The sequence below is a fragment of the Acanthochromis polyacanthus genome, chromosome 4 (assembly GCF_021347895.1).
Source record: "Acanthochromis polyacanthus isolate Apoly-LR-REF ecotype Palm Island chromosome 4, KAUST_Apoly_ChrSc, whole genome shotgun sequence".
Taxonomy (NCBI): Eukaryota; Metazoa; Chordata; class Actinopteri; family Pomacentridae; genus Acanthochromis; species Acanthochromis polyacanthus.
Window position 1 is genome coordinate 43158289 of NC_067116.1, and position 22585 is coordinate 43180873.

General features: G+C 40.7%; 1 protein-coding gene across 1 annotated transcript in view; it reads right to left on the minus strand.

The window, feature by feature from the left end:
• Positions 1-22585, minus strand: part of agbl4 (AGBL carboxypeptidase 4) — a 410530-nt gene that overhangs the window by 250873 nt on the left and 137072 nt on the right. The window contains exon 4 of the mRNA XM_051947376.1: positions 8170-8264. Within this exon, the coding sequence (XP_051803336.1) occupies positions 8170-8264 (95 nt within the window). The remainder of the gene's footprint in view (positions 1-8169; positions 8265-22585) is intronic.

Below are 22585 nucleotides of genomic sequence, written 5' to 3' on the forward strand. Positions count from 1 at the left end.
ATTAGCTATTTTACATCACTCTTCATTTGTCGACAATTAAAAGGTCTATTATTAAAAGGCACGCCACATGGTTAATTGTGCAAGTGTCTCGGCTGGCAGGGGAGGAGAGGAGAGCGTGGACTCGTGGGGAGGAGTCGGAGAGGAGGTCTGCTGTGGCTGTGACTCAACCTTTACAGTCTGTCAGTCTTCGGTTGGCTGCCTGACACTCTGTCCTCAGGAGGGGAACCGTCTCCCCACCATCACACAGCGTTCGACCCAAATGGACCAGCTCAGCACTGCAGCAGTCACAGGACGGCAGCTGAGTGTGTGGCGCCGGATAAAAGGTTTCTGAACGAGGTTGACAAGTGCAATTTCCTTCAGACTACAGGCCTCATGACAGCAAAATGCAAGCAGGACCGGTAGAACTCATGCAGCGTAGAATTTCTCTGGAATTTCATCGACGTCTCTTTGAAGTCATACCTACACATATCCATAAATGAATTCATCACGCCTCATCTGTACATGGAAATGGTGCACACAGTCTTTGTTAAAACCTTTTTTTTTTTTTAAACCAGATTATACTTTTGTTCGCCTCATTTGTATCTAGCTGCTGTAATGTGAATTTTCCTGGTAGGGAATCAAAGCTCATCTTCTACATCTGAATCAGAATCACTTTGTAATATAATAAAGATAAATTAATTTTATAGTCAAACACAGTAAAAGAGAGAATTACCATTAGCAAAACTACATGTGGACATTATTTACATTATTGACAGTCAACATGTAAATCAGTACATTTTCTGTGGTTTACTTCATATTATCTATAATTAAACAAATGGTTGGTTTCTTTTGGTTTTTTTTTTTTTAAAGCTGGAAGACATATGATTGAAATAAGCAGTCAGCACCACAGATGAGCATTTCTGCCTTAAAGTTTACCAATGAAAGTCTCAAAAACACAGATTTAGACTTCCAAAGTTTCATACGTAACAAATGTAAGGAACCAGTCCTGTCAGCTTGCAGGTTGAGGCTTTCCACATAATTGTTCTTCTGAATCAGTGTACAGTTTCAGCATCTTTGTCTGAATATTACAACACAGCACAGAGTAGTTTTACAGTGTTTGTGCAGAATCATAGGTGAGCTGGTGTGCTCGAGCAGCAGCGAATTTTTATAAATCTGCGCTTTCTAAAAAAGCAACGATATAGAGTTACATCTAAGTCATTTTAAGGCAGGAAGGGATAATTCTCAGCTTCTAAATACGTAATTTGATAAACGGAGAGCAGTTTTAGGAGTTTAATCAATGACAGGACAAGCACTTTAATGTTACACCACATTTCAGGGATGGGTAACAAGAAAAATGTTGGCTAGCAAGTTTGCCATGTAAACCTATGCAGTGTCATGTATGCAATGATATATCAGCGCTGCTTTCAAGGGCCAAAAAAGCAATTACTGCATGTTTACCAATGGAGCTGAAGGCATGAAGATTAATTAACACATAGTATAGCACTGACTATGGTGAGATAGCAGGAAGGCGCTGTGGAACTGTGGAAATTAAACTTAGTTTTATAAACTTATACACACAAGGACTAGTATATATACATACAGAGTAAACAAGTGAAAAAGAGGTGATAAAGAAAACACAAGAGGACAAACAGGTAGGAAGTATAAGAGTGGAGGAGATAACACTGTAAAGACAGCCAAAGGCAAACAAGGGGGGACACACAGAGCACTGGAGGTATCCTTTCTCCTCCCTCACCTCTCCTCACCCCTCACCCTCTGCCAGGACTTAACAGGTGGCAGGGGAAGCAGGCAGGACGGAGCGCTGCTGATTGACAGAACAATTACTGCTAACATGCACCCCGATGGAGAGGCAGACATCTCCAAATAGAATTTCACTTTGCTGTTGCATCACACGCTTACAGGAAAGATTTTGGCAGAAAAGCAAAATTGCCCTGACTGACTGCTTCACCGACCGACCGACTGACTGACTGACTGACTGACTGTTGACTGGGAGCTCAGCACAACTGCCTGAAAAGCAGTCCTCGGTTGCATTTGTTGCCTCCTATGAAAAAAAAAAAGAGTAGAAAAAGCATTTACCCTTGATCAAGGTTGGCTGGTTCTAACTTTAGAAGCAATGTTTGGCAACCCATTTCCTCCAACTCTGACTGTTCATCTGTTAGCTCAGTTAGAGGTGTAGCTATTTTTAGCCACACACCTACTGGCTGACGAAGAAGTGGAAAGTCAATTAAAAGAGACACAGCACATCATAACATTTCCAATATATTATACATCACAGATCTAATAAGCTAGAAATTATGTGGAGACATGCAGTTTAGAGATTAAATTAGCAATAATGTCAGAAATGCATTTAAAATGAATCCTCTGTTTTGTAATCAAGCATTTTAAGCACGCACACATAAAGTAGGACTGTTAATGAGGATGCTGCTTCACTGTTAAGTTAGTTAACTGTTTTATGGTGCTACAAAAACAAAGTGTTTTTTTGTTTTTTAATGCATTACAGAGCTCTTCCGTTACCAAGCATATTCATTGGACTGATTTTTACCAACTTACTGTGATGAAAGTGCCCATTATCAAGTAAAATGGTTTCAGATTGGGGGTCGAAATTGACCGATACTAAATGTTAAATGACTTGGGGGCTGCAAAAACTTGTTCTGGACATCCCTATCAATTACATAATATGTAACAATCCAATATTTTGATAACAAAATGAGAGTTTGAGGAAAAATACCAAACATACTCTAGTCCCAGAGTCATAAATTTGAAAATTAAGCTATATTTGGGGACTGACGGTCAAACAAAATAAGACATTAGGAAGACATTTTCTCGATATCTTGCTTTCAGAACAAAACAAAGACAATCTGTACATAAAACAATGAAATCGTTGCTAAGTTGCACACTTAACAGACATGTTGAAAAATTCCACTTCCACTGTCTGCATGTGCCCTCTCCAATTATTGCTCTCCATACGGGGCTACATGAGGCATCTGCTGGTTGATGCACTCCGTCTCATGCAGCCGTCCTGGCCATTACTCCACCCTATGGCACTCCGGCCTCCAACAGCTGCATTACACCACGCTCTCTGACTTTCTAATTAGCTTATCTCAGAAAATAAGGATGCTGAGCAATTCTTTGCTCTAGCAGTCAAACAACTAGCAGACCGCAGGGAGTGTGGTTGGCACCTAGTGTCACCAAGGGGGCTGTTGTGTTCGACAGACTGGTACAAGAAAATATGGATTACTCCGTTTCCTCCGACTCATAAACACTCACTCTCCTTTTTCACGTTGAACTTTAAGTCAATTCCCAATTCCAGGAGCCAAATGATATTTTTGGAGTGAGTAATGAATATAATACTAATGTTTGCATAAAGAAACCGCTTTAATTCCGCTGTTGACTCAGAGTGTTATTTTGCTATTCCCCAGAAATAATAAGACGTGTTCCACATGTGCAAGTTCCACATGCTGGACAGAGCACAGTGCAAATGAAAATTTGTGTTCAATTCATGTTAAATTAACTACTTATAAGCACTGACAAACCCACTGTTATTTATGTTTTTTTTTGTCATTTTCACAAATCAATAGCAATTTATGATTTGTTTACCCATAATATATATACATCAGAGATGTTCTAATCAAGATTTTTTGCCCTCAATCTGAGTCATATATTATGTAGTATCTGCTGAGTCCCAATCCAATTTAATTTTCCTAGATAATACACACTTCAAGTATATTAAAGTTAGAAAAAGCAGTCCAATGATTCTATGTGACTACTGGATAGAACAAAGAAAATAACTGAATAAATGCCTTTCTGCAGGCAAGCTATTCTCTAATGTCACATACACTACCATTTAAAAGTTTGGGGTCACTTACAAATGTCCTTATTTATGAAAGAAAGGCAGTTTCTTCAGTGAAGATAAATTGATCAGAAATACACTCTAGACATTGTTAATGTTGTAAATGACTATTTTAGCTGGAAACGGCTGATTTTTAATGGAATGTCTCCATAGGGGTACAGAGGAACATTTCCAGCAACCATCACTCCTGTGTTCTAATGCTACATTGTGTTAGCTAATGGTGTTGAAAGGCTCATTGATGATTAGAAAACCCTTGTGCAGTTATGTTAGCACATGGATTAAAGTGGGAGTTTAATGGAAAACATGAAATTGTCTGGATGATCCCAAACTTTTGAACTGTAGTGTGGGTGGTCATGAATCTTGTTTTAAAGCTGCAATAGTATAGCCTAGCCGCGCTAGACCCAGCTCTGAAGATGCAAGGGTCTAGTTACCCTCGGTAAGCCTCGAGGTTGGATGCTCCTAAAACTGGCCGACGAATCACCATGAAGTATAGAGTCAGAAGGCGGGTGAAACAACTGGAAACAACTAGCCTAGCCGCGCTAGACAACCCACGGCAACGAATTTAATTCTCTGCCAGGGTCGACAACAAAAACGACAACAGTTGTTGAGCTCTGAATAATCTTTCTGTTAACATGTCTGTAATATACTTGAGCTTCACCCATTGACTGTATAAATAAGGCTTCACCGAACTACCGCATCCTCTGATTTCCGGCGCTCTAGGAACTACGTCAGCCTATCTGTTGCACTGATTGGTTGTATACCTACCCAATTGCTGCAGAGAGATTTGAAAGACAACCTTTTAGCCCGCCTCCCTGTCGAGAGTTCCTAGACCCTTGTGTCTTCAGAGCTGGGTCTAGCGCGGCTAGGCTAGCAATAGTACACTATCTAAAATGTAGCATGGAGAGGGAAGGGGATGGAGGATTGAAGTCCACTGTGCTCAGTCTGTGTATTGAATAAACTGGAATATTAAGAAAAGTAAGCAAAGTTTGTATCACTAGCATCCTGCCACAAGTTGTGCTCTTCCTTTATGACCCCTGTGTGAAATCGGATGTAAAACCAAAGATCAGATTTAAGTTTGAAAAAATGCCTCGATCCACCCCGATCCTGATATTGGATCAGAACATCTCTAAAATACATATTTCTTTCTTCATCAAAAGTGTTACCTATCCCTGCCTCTGTTGGCTCTGATGTCTCCCAGCTGGAGGAGTCATGGCATTAGCGATAGAGGGAAAAAGGGATGGAGTAAAGGATAGCGGGATAGAACCTTCCACCTGAAGCCGCGAACGTCCTGCTGGACTTTAATCTGCCAGTTGTCTCTCTCCGAGACGCCCACCTTAGCCGAGGCCAGCCGAGCCCTGCAGCACCAGCACCAACCGATGCTGGGGCCCCAGGACGTAAGGCACCTGCACGGGGAGATAAAGGCTTCAACTCCTGGGCTAATACTGACGATTCTTTTGATAAATACAGACATGGGGTGGTGGGCGGTGGGGAGTTGGGGAGCAATCTTTTCCTGCTCACTCTCCCTCGTTCTCTCCTCCCTGTCTACCTGTCTCAGTAATCTCTTTCTTGTACTTTGTTTTTCTTCCTCCATCCTATCTGTCTGTTTCTGCAAGTCTCCCTCTCTCTCTCTCTCTCCCTCTCTCCCTCTCTCTCTCTCTCTCTCTCTCTCTCTCTCTCTCTCTTCATACCTTCTTCATCCTGTCCTGTGTGAGTTTGGATCAGACAGGCGAAGCTCTCCACGCTCTGCCTTTTTATTTATTCCATATCTGTAACTGTCAAAAAGAAGATTGCTACTTTAGGAGCTGTCTGTGCTTTGTTGTGCTCATGGAAAGTCAAATAGAGGAGGTTGTGTTAAAAGCATCTTGACCACTTTGTGGGGACACAAACAATGTCATCTGTGGTCTTGGAAGCCCCAGACAGTTGAAAATGGCTCTACAAGTGCATGAGACGTGATGCCTCTTAGATGGCACGGTGCTGAGAGGAGCAGTTAAAACACTATTAGCCTGAGGAGGTAAACGGAGTCAATCCTCAGCAACACTACCTTCTGCTGTGTCTGTCACTTAAACACCTATTTATGAGAGCTTATTGAAACATAAACATGACCAGGTCTGCATGATTAGTGTATTAAGAAAAGATTTGGGGACTACATGACCCAAAGAAGGCTTCTGAGCAGATTAGTGTCTCAGAATTCAAGATTATGTCAAATGAGAAACCAAGACCATTTAGAAAGTGGCATTTTTCATAACCTGGGACATTACTTACCTGGACTAAATGCCAGATAAATTACCACATTAAAGAAACCGGAATAAGACTTTGTTTTATACTGTCTACACTTATCTGATAGCATAACTACTGTCACCTGAAAAATACAACCATTTTTATAGCAAGTACTTGGTAACTTCACAGGAAATAAATTGTCAACAGGATGGTAGAGGGAGTCAGTCATCAGCAATGTTACCTTCTGCTGTGTCTGTCACTTAAACACCTATTTATGAGAGCTTATTGAAACATAAACATGACCAGGTCTGCATGATTAGTGTATTAAGAAAAGATTTGGGGACTACATGACCCAAAGAAGGTTCCTGAGCCGATTAGTGTCTCAGACATTCAAGATTATGTCAAATGAGAAACCAAAACCATTTAGAAAGTGGCATTTTTCATAACCTGGGACATTACTTACCTGGACTAAATGCCAGTTAGAACACCACTGTTTCACAGAAACAAGAATACAGTTTTGGCTCAGACTGTCCACACAGTAACTCATCTGACAGCATAACTACTCTCACCTGAGAAATACCACCATTTTTATAGCAAGCACTTGCTAAGCTCACAGCAAATAAATGGCCGATAGGATGGTAAATGGAGTCAGTCCTCAGCAATGTTACCTTCTGTCACTTGAACACCTATTTATGAGAGCTTACTGAAACATAAACATGGCCAGGTTAGCATGATTACTGTATTAAGAAAAGATTTGGAGGGTAAATGAGCCAGGAAAGGTTCCTGAGCAGATTAGCATGTCAGAAATCAAGATTTTGTCAAAAGAGAAGTCAAGACTGTGGTGCTTTTCATAACCAGGAACATTACTTACCTTGAGAAAAATGTCTTAGATCGCCACTGATTTAAAGAAAAAGGAATAAAACTTTGGTTTATACTGTAGCGCTGTCTGCACAGTAACTTATCTGACAGTATAACTACAGTTGTCTGAGAAATACCACCATTTTCAACTCCTCAGTAAATAAACGGCTGGCAGGATGAGACAGTGGTGGCACCCTGAAAAAGCCATACCTCCACACGCACAACAGACAAAGTTGCGACTACACCGCATGGAATCAAAACAGGAGAGAGCGAGGCGGTCGAGCTGCGCTGCATCATGTTGCGCTGCGTTGTACCGTAGACAGCAGTTCATCTTTCCTGTCTACGGTGCCGTGCCCATTGTCTCTTCCCATTAGCCTGCGACCGGTACGCTACGGTATGGTCGGTGCGGGCGCTAGACTAGCAGACGCACACAGCTCAGGGTGGCAGATGCCTGGCGTTTCTGCGGATGCCCTCCATCAACTGATGACAGATGTCAGGGCTCCTCTTGGACGGCAACACTTCATCACGCTACCCTGTTCCTCGCCCCACTGGATACACCAGCCTGCTTGGCAGACGCCGCGCCCAGCCCCACTGCACCACCATCCCCATTCCCTCCTGCCACACCTATTCATTCACACACTCACACAAACACACATACACACATCTCTGCATCCATCAGTCAAGCGTTATTACATCAGACAGCCATCATACTGGCAACCAATGGATCACATGCTAATGCACCCAGACGCAGCCACTCTGGAAATCTAAAGTATCAGTCTTTAGGGTGTGTGTGTATGTGTGTGTGTGAGAGAGTGTGTATTATGGAAAGTGTGTGTCGACTGCTGGGCAGAGAAGAAAAGTATTTCAAAGCTGAGGGAAGTCTTTAAACATTCGACCACAATGTGGACTAAAATTTTCCAGATGAAAACACATTCCTACACAGTTTGCAATGTAAAGTAGCCAAGTCGCTGTTATTTACACAGCACACTTAAAGCAGCAGCTGCTGTGCCAAAGTGCTCTCCAGTCCACACAGAAAATCATTACCCTAACAAATTTAAACATTGAAGTTTATGGTGTGAATTTACATGAGTAATTTAAATATTAAGGATAGAAAAACCCAACAAAAATGTTAGAATATACAACTTTACCGGGCTATAATTAATAATACTAAGACAGCATTACTAATAATAGACATTAGTACACAACATTTACCTTCAAAATAACGCTGGCAGAATTTGTGCACTTACCATTTTGGCCTGCTGGTGGACTTGACAACGGGAGACATGCCATCTCTGTACAGGCTCTTGGTCTTGGAGAAGTTGACGATGTTGAATATCACCCTCTGAAAGACAAACGATGAAACAACTAAACATTAAAACCCAGTGGCCATTCTGACAACTAGTAGCACTAATATTTTTATTTTCTTACCGACGATTCCTAATTTCGTTTGTGCACAAACCACGTGAATGATGCAAGAGAAAATTCTGACAGCAGTACTGCATTGCTAGTGGTAACATGTATAGAAATGTAGTGGTGTAACGACAAAGGTCAGAAGATAGCTGGCTAGTGAGCAAACATAGCTGACAAAACTTAGCTTTGCATATATACTAGGGATGTTTTCATCAAGCACTTTGGCCCCAAATTTGATCCAAGCCATTTAATGCTGTATTTAGTATGTTTCAATACTGAGTCCAAAGCTAATGCCATTTTCCTAGAAAATACATACAATAACTTCAAGTCATTAAAATCAATATCAAACGTATATGTTTGACAACTGAATAGCCCTGCAATGCATGATGAAAAAAAAAATCATTTCTGCATCCAAACTGATCCTTAATGTTCTGCAGGTGGTCATGAACCTTGCTGTAAAGCTCTGGCAGGAAATTAAATGTAATGTGGAGACGATTAGGTGTTCCATTACTCTACAATCTCCAAAAGACGGGAAGCCTCCGTTTTCTCTGCATGCATGTAAGAAAACGTAGCATAGATGAGCTGCAGTACCTGGATGTACCACCAGGTGTCATCTCCCACTGTTAAATATTGTAATAATCATAGACTGTATATATTTATATATAGTCTATGGTAACAACTAGAAGTGATGGTGCTCATTAGAGTATGAGCAGTTCTGTATTAACAGGCAGAGGGCATTGTGGGGGGTTACCGAGCAACGGGCACCATGACAAAGACTTCTGTCAAGCTTAATAGCTTCCGAGACAAACCACAATCAACTAGGACAGTTCTTTTTTTTTAAATATCCAGTGGCTACAGAGTGTTAGTCCATTGACTAAAACAGCAGTAAGGGCACAAGAAAAATGTTTTCTATGCTCAGCTGATTTAGAAAACTTTTTAAAATTTGCATCCCTTATATCTTGCCAGAAATTGTCATCTTCCTTTGGGACAAATGTGTGACAACAGATGTAAACAAAGGAGCGGGCTTCAGTTCGCGTCTGTACCAATCAGTCAAAAAATGCCTTGGTCTTTGAGCTTGAAGCGTTACATCTCAAATTTTTAATAAGGAAGACAATGCCTTCCACACAACTATTGAGTACAGACAGAATGAATTTTGTTGAGCAGGACAATACATCACAGTGCTCATTTTATATTTGGTCATAGTAATTAAAATTCACTAAAACATGGGTTTTTGCAACAATAAATACATTGTATTTTTCCTCATTTCTGCCTCATTATACATGAAAGTGGCTGAAAGTGTAAGGGGGGGTAGAAACGCAGAGACAGGCTGTCACCTCCACCATGAATAAAACCGACAACACACTAAAGTCATGACACATTAAGGTAACAGTGAGGAAATAAGGCAGCTTTAATGTCCCACAGATGATCCCATGTTGTGGTCACAAAGTTCCTGATAAAAGGCAGCAGCTCCGAGGAGTTCCAGCCTCTAATCTAGGAGGACATTATGGTCGTCCCCATAGGGAGGCTGCCTGGCCCAAAACATTAAGCTTTGCCTGGAGCGCAGAGGACAGCCATGGTTCTGGCTTTCCACCTCCTCTGAGGACTTTTACAGCTACAATATTGAGGAACAGCTCTTCCTTCCTTCCTTCCTTCCTCCCTCCCCCAGTGTGATTAGGATCAGGACGAGTGGGAAAATGTGGACAGAGAAATGAATCAATATTTTTTTTAAAGTCAAATGAATGGCAATGGTAATACTGCAGTGGGGTAAATGAATCCTATTGATGGGGCATATCAAATTACCAACTAAGTCCAGGTGGTGGAAGTTAACTGGGTGCTACTGAAATCCTATTACAGACTCCCCACCCTCCGCTCCCTCCTTTTCTTTCTCCTCTCCCTCCCCCTCATCCATTTCTCCCTTTTTCTCCTGCCTAGCATCAGAGGAATGGGGATTGCGGATTGTGGCAGGCTGATTCAGACTTAGGTAAAATGACATCTAACTGATGTTGAGACTGGCAGCAGGCTCCTGTAGCAGGGAGATAAGACCATTGCTGCTGGCATTTCAATTACACTTTACTGCCCCGCACATCTGTTGCGAGAGCTACTTTTCAGCCTTTTCCCCTCAGGCAAATACAGCCTTACTCTGACTCCACTGCCTTTCTTTGACTGCACAGCCTCTTTCCTCATTCTTTATCCACAACAAATTCAGATTGTCTTCCTCCTTAGATTCACTCTACCCACTGTTTGTAATCTATTTGTTCGGCCTGTTTAACTCGGAGGGGGCTAAGACTGGACAGATGACAGAGACACAGGCACAAGGAAGGAATAGGAGACCGAATCAGAGGCACAGTGATACACAAAAACAAGGGAGACAGTCAAGCAGAGGAAAAGGTTGTGTGGCGAGGTGGAGACAGACGATCACGCAGAGAGACAAAGAGACAGCAAGATAATTGCACAACAGAGATAAATAAAGGTGGGAGAAAGTGACAGTGGGCAGGAATGGAAAATAAACTGAGTTCTCCTGGCTGTGTGGACAGATGCAGATGAGACAAACAGGTGGACTGGTAGGTAGAAAAGGAGGCATGTGGCATAAAGAAGTCTCAGTCTGCTTCCTACTCCGCTGAAGCCGAACAGATTAAACAGAATCTTGTTGTCTTGCGACCGAGCATTGGATCAGAGAGTCAAGTCTTTAATCTTCAAGACAAGAAGAAGTTTGAGAGGCTTAAAAGAAAGGTAAAGGAGCCCTGGATGAATTACTAACAAGCAATATTCTGAGGAGATGTGTGCTACCACTTTTAAGATATAAGAATACAGTCATTTTCCTTTGGAACAGCAACTGCTATTAAATTTAGTGTGGCAACAGGAGTTTGTTTGGGAAGAAGCACCCCATCCTAAACACAAAACTATTTCTACAATATCAAAAACACTGATGATTGAAGTGAATAACACTGATTATCTTGCTACAGTACAATGTTCTGCTAGAAAGCCTTGGGTCATGATCATGTGGACAACAGCTCTCCTCAGTGCTAGTGGCTTTGACTAAGAGGACAATGCACCAAGCAGCAGCATCCTTCTTTGAGGATCTTCGTCCACTTGCGACTGTATTTTCCATCCATTGACAAAATAAGATACATATTCAAGTTGTGTATCTAGTAAACCCAAGTCCATCCCAACCAATCAAGTTTTTACTTCATTCTGGGGCTGGGTGATAAATCAAATTAATTCAATTAATTCACCTTTTCAAAACCCGACGATTTGAAAATTTGCCAAATCGTAAAATCGATGCGAGCTTAAATATATAACAATACAGATTCTTCTTCTGCCTTTCACGACTTGTGCACTGGTGTTTGCTTCCGCCTCTAATTTACATCGATTATATGGAAGTGGTTCGGCTTTGACAAGACTGACACAGAGCAAACTACAGTCATGTGCAAGGTTTGCAAAAGTACTGTGAAAACGAAGAGTAGCAGCACAACTAACCTCTTTCAGCACCTCCGGCAGAGGCATCCTAAAGAATGGGAAGAGTGCTGCAGCTACGGGAGTGCGGCATGGCTAGCACTAGCCATAGCAAACAGACCGCAAAGAAACAACAAAAATCGGTTAAAATCGTAATCGTCAAAAATCGAGATTTTATTTTTTGGCCATATCGCCCAGCCCTACTTCATTCATGTGGAATATGCCATATTAAGTTCACTCATGATATATGATTATCAGATCACCCACCTCTATAAAATACAGTTTTTTTTCCTCTAAGAGAAGCATCTAATGTTAGAAAGATGTGTAAAGACAGATGGCAGTTATTTGGGCTGCAGTAGCATGTTTCCCTCCATGTGTAAATGCAGGGCTCTAAACAAACCTAACTCCACTGTGCCGTTATGAGGTTAAATTTAAGCAGATTGAAAGGACCGATGCAATTTCGGTATTCGTTTCTGCATGAAATTGTGTTTGCATTTCCATCTTCTTATCACACATGCAAGCACAAAGATCATTTTGTGTGGTTTTGGTTGACAGAAGCTTCTCTGACATCAACAAAAACTCTCATATATGTTGAGATTTTCCCACTTTACGCTGGTTTATATTTTTTCTGTCCACTTCAGACCAAGTATACAGTAAAATACAACTTCTAACATGACTGTAGGGTCTGGTCTGGGTCAGAATGAGGGGAGATTCTTACCAATGAAGTCACCAAAAGCTTTCAAGAGGTCAGAAACCTGCAGCTTTCATACAGAAACAGGAATGATATGACCTACTGTGTACATGTGGAGCTCTTAGTTTACATCCTTGTAGGAATTTAACAGTATTTGAATTTCCGTACACGATTATTGTGGCCAAAACACTTCACACAAATGATATGATTGTGATACCCACAGAAAATACGAGAAAACATCAGTAAATCTTATTAACTGTCTTTCCTTTTTTTGGCAAATTAATTCCACTCAAAATATAAGTGTAAGGAGGTAAAAGAGTCTATAACTCTGTAGCGTCATCAGATAGTTAATGGAGCTGGTTATTTAAGATGTTATATTTGTGTTACCGACCATGCTGTCGATATTTCATCTTTTAAATGTCAGTACCACAGCACCACCAATAAAAGAACACTGCTGTCGCTGTTCCACGTGTTTTTCAGTTAACGCTGCATATACAGACACCGCAAACTACCGACAAAAGGAGTCAAATATTCCGTGTTGGTGAGTCTATCTGACCAATGAACCTGATTCTCTCTCTGCACAAAAACACTAAACACAGAATTTCGCAGCATTACAGTCAAACAAACTGCTTCAGGGCCAATTCTCCAGATCATTAAAACCTAAGCACAAACCAGGAGCAATTTAGAAACCACCACATGTGTGTGCATGTATGTGTGCTGTGTTGGTGTGTGTGCATGTGTGTGCTGTGTTGGTGTGTACATGTATGTGTACTGTGTTGGTGTGTGCACACACGTGTGCTCTGTTGGTGAGTGCATGAATGTGTGCTGTGTTGGTGTGTGTGCATGTGTGTGCTGTGTTGGTGTGTACATGTATGTGTACTGTGTTGGAGTGTTCACACACGTGTGCTCTGTTGGTGAGTGCATGAATGTGTGCTGTGTTGGTGTGTGTGCATGTGTGTGCTGTGTTGGTGTGTGTGCATGTGTGTGCTGTGTTGGTGTGTGTGCTGTGTTGGTGTGTGTGCATGTGTGGGCTGTGTTGGTGTGTACATGTATGTGTGCTGTGTTGGTGTGTGTGCATGTGTGGGCTGTGTTGGTGTGTACATGTATGTGTGCTGTGTTGGTGTGTGTGCATGTGTGGGCTGTGTTGGTGTGTACATGTATGTGTGCTGTGTTGGTGTGTGTGCTGTGTTGGTGTGTGCATGTGTGTGCTGTGTTGGTGTGTCTGCATGCATGTGTGCTGTGTCAGTGTGTACATGCATGTGTGCTCTGTTGGTGTGTGTGCATGTGTGCAGCCCTGGAAGATTTAATTAGGCTGGGAGCAGTTAGAAGAGATTAACATCCATGCTGTCTGAGCTGTCATGTCGACGGAGTGTGTCAAAACCCTGCGTCGTACCCATCACTGATGAATAGCACATAGAACAGGTGTCTCTGTGGTGCCGCAACACACACACACACACACACACACACACACACACACACACACACACACACACACACACACACACACACACACACACACACACACACACACATATATATACACACTAACACTGCGTAGACACATTATCCATGTGACGACAGACAACTTTAAGCATTGTATGTAACATTAAAACAAACATTTTTTCAAGTACTGATCGTAAATGAGCTGTTGTTTAAAGCAGAAATCTTTACAAACTTGCCGTAAAAACAATTTGTCGGTATTACACCAGCTGAACCTCCTTTAGCCGACAAAATCTTACAACATGCAAAAACTTAAATGAACCTTAATGGTGCAATAAGTAAGATTTTCACTTTCTCACAGCAGCAAATAACTATAATGTATCTGCAGAGACTTAATGAGGTAGTTGATCAAAACCAATGACTCAAGAAATACTTCCTTGCAAAGCCAAAAAGAAAAGAAGAAAACTTTGCATAAATGCTGCTGTTTTCATTTTAAAATATATTAAACTGAGTGCAGGGTCACAGAGAAGCCTGCTGTGACTGTGAGCTGTATATCACGTTTTAGGTGACAGTCAGAAGCACCGATTTCTAACCCCAACCTCTTCGTTAACCTTTAAACAGACTTGCCAGGCAGCCAGTCAGCCACAGGAGCTGGCACTAAAATAGTCCTGCTGGAGCCGTTTCAGGATAGGATTGCGTTTAGGACCAAACACTGTCTTTTGATCTCTATCGATCCGCTGTGCGGCCAGATAGCGTTGCTTCCTGGAAGAAGTCCGGATAAATTATTAAAGAAACCATTCTAAATGTGTAGACCAAGACCTCTGCAGAGAGAATGAGCGCTTTGTCCTCTGGACGGTGATAGTTGGAGAGGAAAAATAATCATGTGTTCAGAATGTGAAAGCTGTTATAGAATAGATTAAATACTATTACTAAATTAAAATTGTATAATTTCTCATCCTTTTGCAAGAATATTCATAATGTAATTTGCAAAATTACTTTCGACAGTTTGTGCAATATCATTTTTAATATAATATCTGAAAGGTATGTGCAGTATTTTAAATTCACACATAACTCAGTTTCGTGTACGATAGGAGTTAAATGACATCATAATATTTCAATTTCATGTGCAGTATTTTATGGTCACGTGTAATATTCTAATTAAATATGCAGGATCAGTTAAATGACATCATAATATATCAGTTTCATGTGCAATATCCATTAAACAAAACTGCAATATTTCAATTTCATGTGCAGTATTTTATTGTCATGTGCACCATTTCAATTAAATGGGCAACATTAGTTAAACAATGTTTCAACTTCATGTGTAATATTTTACAACCATGTGTAATATTACTTTAGTACTTCACAATTTTTGTCACTAATACTTCTTACTTTCCCGTTCAAATCGTATTTCCAGGTTGCTTTTAATATTTTATATCTTGCTGTTTTTCTATTCGTAATATTTAAATTTCAGGTGCAGTGTTTCAACTTCTTGCGCAATATGAGAAATATAATATTGCAATATTTAAATTTCATGTGCAATATGACAAAAATAATACCGTAAAATTTAAATTTCATGTGCAATACTTCAACTTCCTACACAATACTTCACTTTCATGGATAATATTTTACTCTCATGTGTAATATTATTTTAGTACTTCACAATTTTTGTCAGTACTACTTCTTACTGTTCTATTGAAGTCATATTTCCAGGTTGCTTTTAATATTTTATACCTTTTTGCTTTTCTATTTGTAATATTTCGACTTCCTGTGCAATATTACATTTTCGTGTACACCGTTTTATTATCATGTGAAATACTACTGCAAGATTTCAGAATTTTTGTGAGTATTACTTCTTGCATTTCTATTCTAGTCATTTTTTCATGTTACTTTTAATTTATAGCTTTTCTAATCAGTACCGCATTTATTCTCATGTTGTGCTTTTTTTCTTTCACAGGAATGTTTTTTCAGGATCAACAAAGTTCTATCTTATCTTATTATTGTCTTATTTACATAATTATGGAAATATGATAATTGGTAAATTACTAATTGGTAATTATTGCTCTACAGAGACCAAAAGTTAGGTTATCTTTCAAAGAGTTCTGTTACTATATTGTATTACAGACGCTCCACAAAAATATGAAGATGTCATGTAGATTCTAATGTAGACAGTGTGTGTACGGTAACTCCAGGTGGCCATCAGCTCAGAGAGATTGTCCTATTATAATTTTGGAAAGAATCCACCGCGTCGATGGGTTTATGTGCAGGAAACAGAAACTGCTTCAGGGAATCTCGCACGGCAGCAATACAGACATTCTTTACTTTAAATCACAGAAACATTGTTACTCCCACAACGCGGCGCGTGAAATGTTTCCCACCGGCCTCGGCAAACCCACAACAATCTAGCTAAGACAAGATGAGGCATCAGGTGAGATTACCTGTGATCATCGCCAAACTGTGGCTCCCTAAATCACCTCGGCTAAACTGCGATTTCATCACAGGGAGCGAGCGGATCCGTGAGGCCTGTCCACAGCCGTCAGAGGGAGGCAGGCTGATAGCAGCTGGCAGCTCTGCCTGTTCTTCTCTTGTTGTCTTTGATCAGTCTGATCACTGACGCACAGCATGCCAGCTACCCACAGTACCGGGAACTACCTGACACCGGCAACAGGAGCACACGTACAGCCAGTCCGACCCAAAGACACATTTATAGTAGCACAAAAACACATAATTACTCATAATTAATAAGATATACACAAATAACAGAGCCAGGTTGGTTAAATAAAGCCTCAGTTTGACATACTGTTGAGGTTTCGCTTTCAATCTGGCAATCTAATACAAGATAGCAACAAGTATATGACACAACTGTTGTCTTATTTTACGATCAAAGAAACACTAACTCCTCTATAGTATACGCTGGGAATTCCCTCTTATTTACACCATATGCAAAACTGTGTGGAAAAGGCTGACATTTTACAGAAAGTTAATGTGAGGATGCAGAAATCAAAGAATGGTGAAGAAGGGATGTGGTAACGCTAAAGGAATCAGACATGTTTGGAAACACGTGTTTAACGTGTAGTGACGTGTTAAATATGTCGAGTAACAACACTGCAAAAAACAAAAGTGAAAACCTTGCAGCATCAGTGCCAAAAAACGTCGTTAAATTGCAAATACGACTACGTTTAAAACAGTAAAACATTTTAAAATAATGCCGAAAATATTTGAAAAATTAGGATTTTTATCTGCTTAAAATGCCGTAAAACTGTAATTTTTTGGTCTGATGTGCACAATGTTTACAGTTTTGGCCTGTTTTTTTCTTTTTTCTGTGATTTTAGTAGATGTTTTGTGAAATTTAACAGCACAGAAAATCTATAAAATAATCTCGAAAATAATCTTAACTATTTAAAAAAATATATATTCAGGATTTTTCAGTACAGGAAAGTAAAAATGGGGTAATTTTACAATCAAATGTTGTAAAAGAACAAACTACTATTAAGAAATACACACATTTTTGATATGGAAGTTATTTTCAGTTTTGGAGGATTTTTTACGGTAAATGTATAAATTAATATTTTATTATCTGAAATTTAATAAAACAGGGGAAGTCTGTGAAATAACAGGAAATTGTCCCAAAAAAATCCACTTAAAGCTGTAAAAACATGTTTGTTTTTTTTACAGTGACAAACTAGTACTATTTAATAATTTACTGCTAATCAGGTTTGCTGCCTATTATTTAGAAAATTTACCCAAAAATTGGATAAGAATACAGTTTTTATTTCTTAAAAAGTGAATCAAAGTACAAGAGGAAGAAGGAGCAAAAACACATCCTTGATGTACTAGAAGCTTATCAAGGACATGATTTAAGCCTGTCTGAGTGCTACAACACCTTTTAATGTTGTCTCAGTGACAAATTATGGCAGATCTGATGTATGTCACATCTGTTTGGCTGCACTGGAATAACATTATGCAAGTTACATGAACAGCATGACACTGCGATCCACTGAAAGATGTCACTTCCCTGCAAGTGTCATCTAAAAATGATAAGTCACCGGTAGACACCGATCCTCCACAGCTGTCATTTAAGTTCATACTTTCCTGGCGTGTAAGCTTGTGGTGCAGCCATAACTAAAACACTAGTTGGGAAAATGTATCCCAACTTTAGTTTCACTTTAATACCTTTAATACCTTGTACCAGCAGCAATTTGATAAAACTTGGCAATGAAGTTGCAAAAACTTAGGAAATAACTATAAAGAGGTTCAACAAAAACATGGTCAGACTGCCAGACGGGATGTAAATAAATCAAACTATTCAGAAGAGAATTGCAGCTTAGGAGACCAGCTTCACACTTTAACTATGACTCATCATATTTACTGTTGTTATCAAATGAGAAGTTTCTTGTCTGATTAAAGCAACATCACTGGTGAAACACTTCAGGTTTACCTTCAGAAAAAGTAGTTAACTGATGAACTGATACAAAGGAGTGATCATTGTGTAAATGTGTAAATGTGTCCTGGATCTGCAACATGTGCAAGTAGTAGCTGTGATTAGTCATTAGGAAACCATGTTAAATACATTGTTGCGACCACTAGTAGGTGTCTATTTGGACTACAAACTGGACCAGAGAAGAAAACACCACAATCTGTGTCAATCAGAAGCTGGGATTGGTCAACCTTCACGTGGAGGATCCTCACTGGCAGCAAGACGTTGGTCTGTGGCTAAAATCAAGAGAAGAAACAGCAGTTTCTGGTGGAAAAACACCGCCAAACCCAGGCAAGTTTTGTCACATCAGAACCTCACTAGGAGCACGTTTGTTGCTCTCTTCAACATTCCCGAGGTTGTGCACCAGGTAATAATCTGACATTTTTGGACGGTCAAGGCAGAGATCTACTGTAACATTCTGAGGAGAACGATCGCCCCAAACTACCTGAACTGTGGCATGATAGTATGTGAGGACTGGAAAGCGCTGTTGACAGTGTGGCAATTACACACCTGCCCTACATGTTACATTTAGCTTCCTATGACTTCTTTCAAGTTCAAGGGTCAACACTTTGACACCATTTTGGAGATTTATCGCTCATTGCAGATATTGCTTCATAATGGGACTTCCAAGGAGCCTTACCAGTGCTGCTGCAGTGCTGGGAGACTACTTCAATTTGGATGGCAACCGTATTTAACTTAGGTACAGTTTTTGATTTTTATACACAGAGTTTAATCCATTTTTCATCAGACCTCAAATTGTTGTCCACAATGACTGTCTAACATTACATGTTTGTTTGGCCCAATTGCACCTGTTGTACTTGCTACCATTTCCATACAACCTGAGATTGTACAATTCTATAATTTCATTTAGCAGACGCTTCTATCTAAAGTGTCGTACATCTGAGAGTAGGTACAACACAAGCAAGCATCTAGTCAGGAGAAGACAACCTGGATAAGGGCCACTACATTGGTGGCAATGATGTTAACCAAGACAACCCATTGTTAAGATAACTAAGGCTACGTTCAGACTGCAGGCTCAAGTGACCCAAATCCGATTTTTTTGCACATATGCGACCTGTATCTGATCTTTTCATGACGGTCTGAACGACACAGATCCGATTTTTTCAAATGCGACCCAGGCCACTTGGACATGTGGTCCTAATTCCGATACGTATCGGATCTTTTGCCACGTGACTTCAGTCTGAACGGCCAGGTCACATTTATCCGACCTATACGTCATCGGTACACGACAAACGTCACTATTCTGTGTTCAAGCAAAACGCGTCTTCGGGCTGCCGAAGACGTGTGTCTTGCCTTGAAAGTGTTAAAAAGAGGCACTCACATATGTACGTAAAGGTCGCTCTTGTCATTCGAAAATTCTGAATGAAGTCCACATCTGTGAAGCCTCTCACATCACTATCCACCACTCCTGCATCCGCACCCACACAGTTCTCTGGACAGACGTTGCTGCCACTGCCCCACAAAACGCCAGGGCCAAAATCCTGGCTCTCTTCCTTCTTGACCTTCTCCTTAAAACGATTAAGTTCTAAATATGCTGGCTCCGGCTGGACAACAACTTTAAAATGGCCAGACATGCTCTACTGTTAGCGTCCATGTTTACTTCCGTAAACACTGAACACGCTCTCTGCGTGTCGCTGTTGTGTCCTCTTCTGTGTTGCGGGACACTTTTGGGTCGTGTGAGGTTCACACAGGAGATCACATACAAGCCGCTTTTAATTGGAAATGTGAACGAACTCGCAAAAAAAAAATGGGATTTCACAAAAAAAATCGGAATTGAGCATTAAGCCCTGCAGTCTGAACGTAGCCTTACTTAAGCCTGAAGTTGTAATGAACAGTAGGTTTATGGCCTACATGGACTAGTATAATAAGAGTGAAGTGCAGAAGTGAACTTTTCAATCTTAACCACTTTTAGTTTGCACTTCCAAGTCTCTAACAACCACAAGACAGCCTTAACCAAATGCCTACACATAACTATGAAAAAGTTCAATCTGTTTTATTTGTTACAAGCAGACATTACCCTGCAAAAGCAAATTTTGCAAAGGAAACAAATGCAATGTATTGTCATAAACCGTCTGCATGTACGAACTAGCGTGATAACACTGGTGTGCTTTCAGTTGAATGCATATGAAATGTGGGTAATAACTGCTGAAATGGCCTGTTTAATCTGCATAAGACGCTTCCGCTTGTTTATTTTAGCCCTCGCAAACAAGCAGGAAGCCTTTTCTCTGGCTTTGGGGTGACTCTGCATGGTGGCATTGTGATGAAGGTTTGCTCAAGCAGGGCGGCTCAGCTGTGGCTAAGCTCCTGTAAAGCCCGGTGACAGTGAGGAAGGTTACGAGGCTGCAAAAAGGTGGCATAACAGTCTGACAGGGGAACACTGGGGGACGGCCTGAGCCCCTGTGGGAGAGCACGGAGGTTACCGTCTTGTACGTGCAGGTTGGCACATGTATGTGTGTTTGCATGTCAGGGAGAAAGAGGGGATTCCTTCGGGAGCACATGCGTGACCTTGACTAACTCTGCTATACATAACTTGACAGACTGTTCACAAAGTCGCTACTGACAATGTCACCCAGAACAACTAAATGTCAGCAATGTCACTTCCACACACATTTTACTATTCCTGCTCTCTTTTACATTGCCACCGTCTCCTCCTCTTTTCCCCTCAGAGTGATTTTGCTGACAGTTTAGGTCCCCAATGACCAATGTCAGCTCAAGGTGCTGACACAAGGAAGAGAAGGATGGGACCCTTTAAACACATTACAGGTACACAAACAGTCAGAGAAAGCGACTACACTCTGCTCCCTCACACACACACATACGCAGAGGTAAACCGTCAAAACAACACAGTAATATTCCTAAAGTAGTTCTGGTTTGTTTGCACTTAGTCGGAGATGCCCCGTGGAAAAGTGAGCTAATATGCGGGGGAAGTTGTGAGATACCTAGCTATTGATCCTGGGGGCCACGAGTCCCAGCAGCAGCCTTTTAAATGTCAGCTTTTAATTTCCTTCTCCCTCCTTCACTGAAAAAGATTTATTCAAAGCAGTGCTGTTCCAGGAGATATCAGATAGCATGGTGACAGTCTTTTAAAGAGCTTTTGTTTGGTTTCGGCATTCATGGCTTTTTTGTAGCAGACTCTTTTATTCAACCGGAGGAGGAGGAAGTTTCTGCGTTGGGCACAGAGTTGAAAGGCAATCTCCCCCTTCCATTGTAAGGCGATGTACAACTGGAACTTCTTTAATTAGGGCTTCTCTGGTACTGAGTGACAGCAATGGCCAATACCCTCCAGACACTGATGGAGGTCACACACGCACACACAGACACACAAGAGCAGATATACACACACACACACACACATAAACAAACACCAGAATTGAAAGACATTAACCTTTTGTATTATAAATGGATATTTTACAGCCCACACAATGGAGTATCTGTGAAAGCCCGGAGATAAACATTAGATCACATCTAAAGAAGTCTTTTATTGCTCTCGTTTAATTACAGAGTCACATACTGCACGTACTACAGAAAGACTGTGGCACTATAATAGGATCACAAATCCATCTTGTGATTTATAATGAGCCCGTCTCTGTGTGTGTTGGTTTTTTGAGTCGATACGTGTAGAATAGCGTCATGGTCAGCTAGCCGTGGATTTTCAGATATGTAGAGGCTGTATGTCTGGTTAACTGACAGGGTCAGCTCTCTCATAATAGGACTCTTATGTTCTCTAAACATGCAGTTCCTCTATTATTGCCACACTAACCTGCAGCCATGAACACACAAGTATCAGGCATGAAAATTACCCTGTATGGGCACTCTTTTTATTGTTACCTATTCACCTATATGGCAAAAAAAAAATCTATAATTCCAGGCAAATGTTCAAGAAAATATAGAAAAGTCCAAATATTCTGTTTTATACTTCAAACTACAGTTAACGCAATAATGTTTCAGCTATTTAATTACAGTCTCGTATGTCCAAAGAAAGTGTTTTTCATTTTGTTCTGTTCATAATATTTTACCATGTCTACATAACCCCTGCTTTTTACCCCTATGCTAAATGGGCTCTTTCAGTGTCTGTAGCTTTAAATAATGTTGAGCTGCTGCTGGCCACGCCCCTTTCAGGAAGAAAACTCCCTCTGTATCTGAGATTGACAGCACACTGCAGCCAACACAG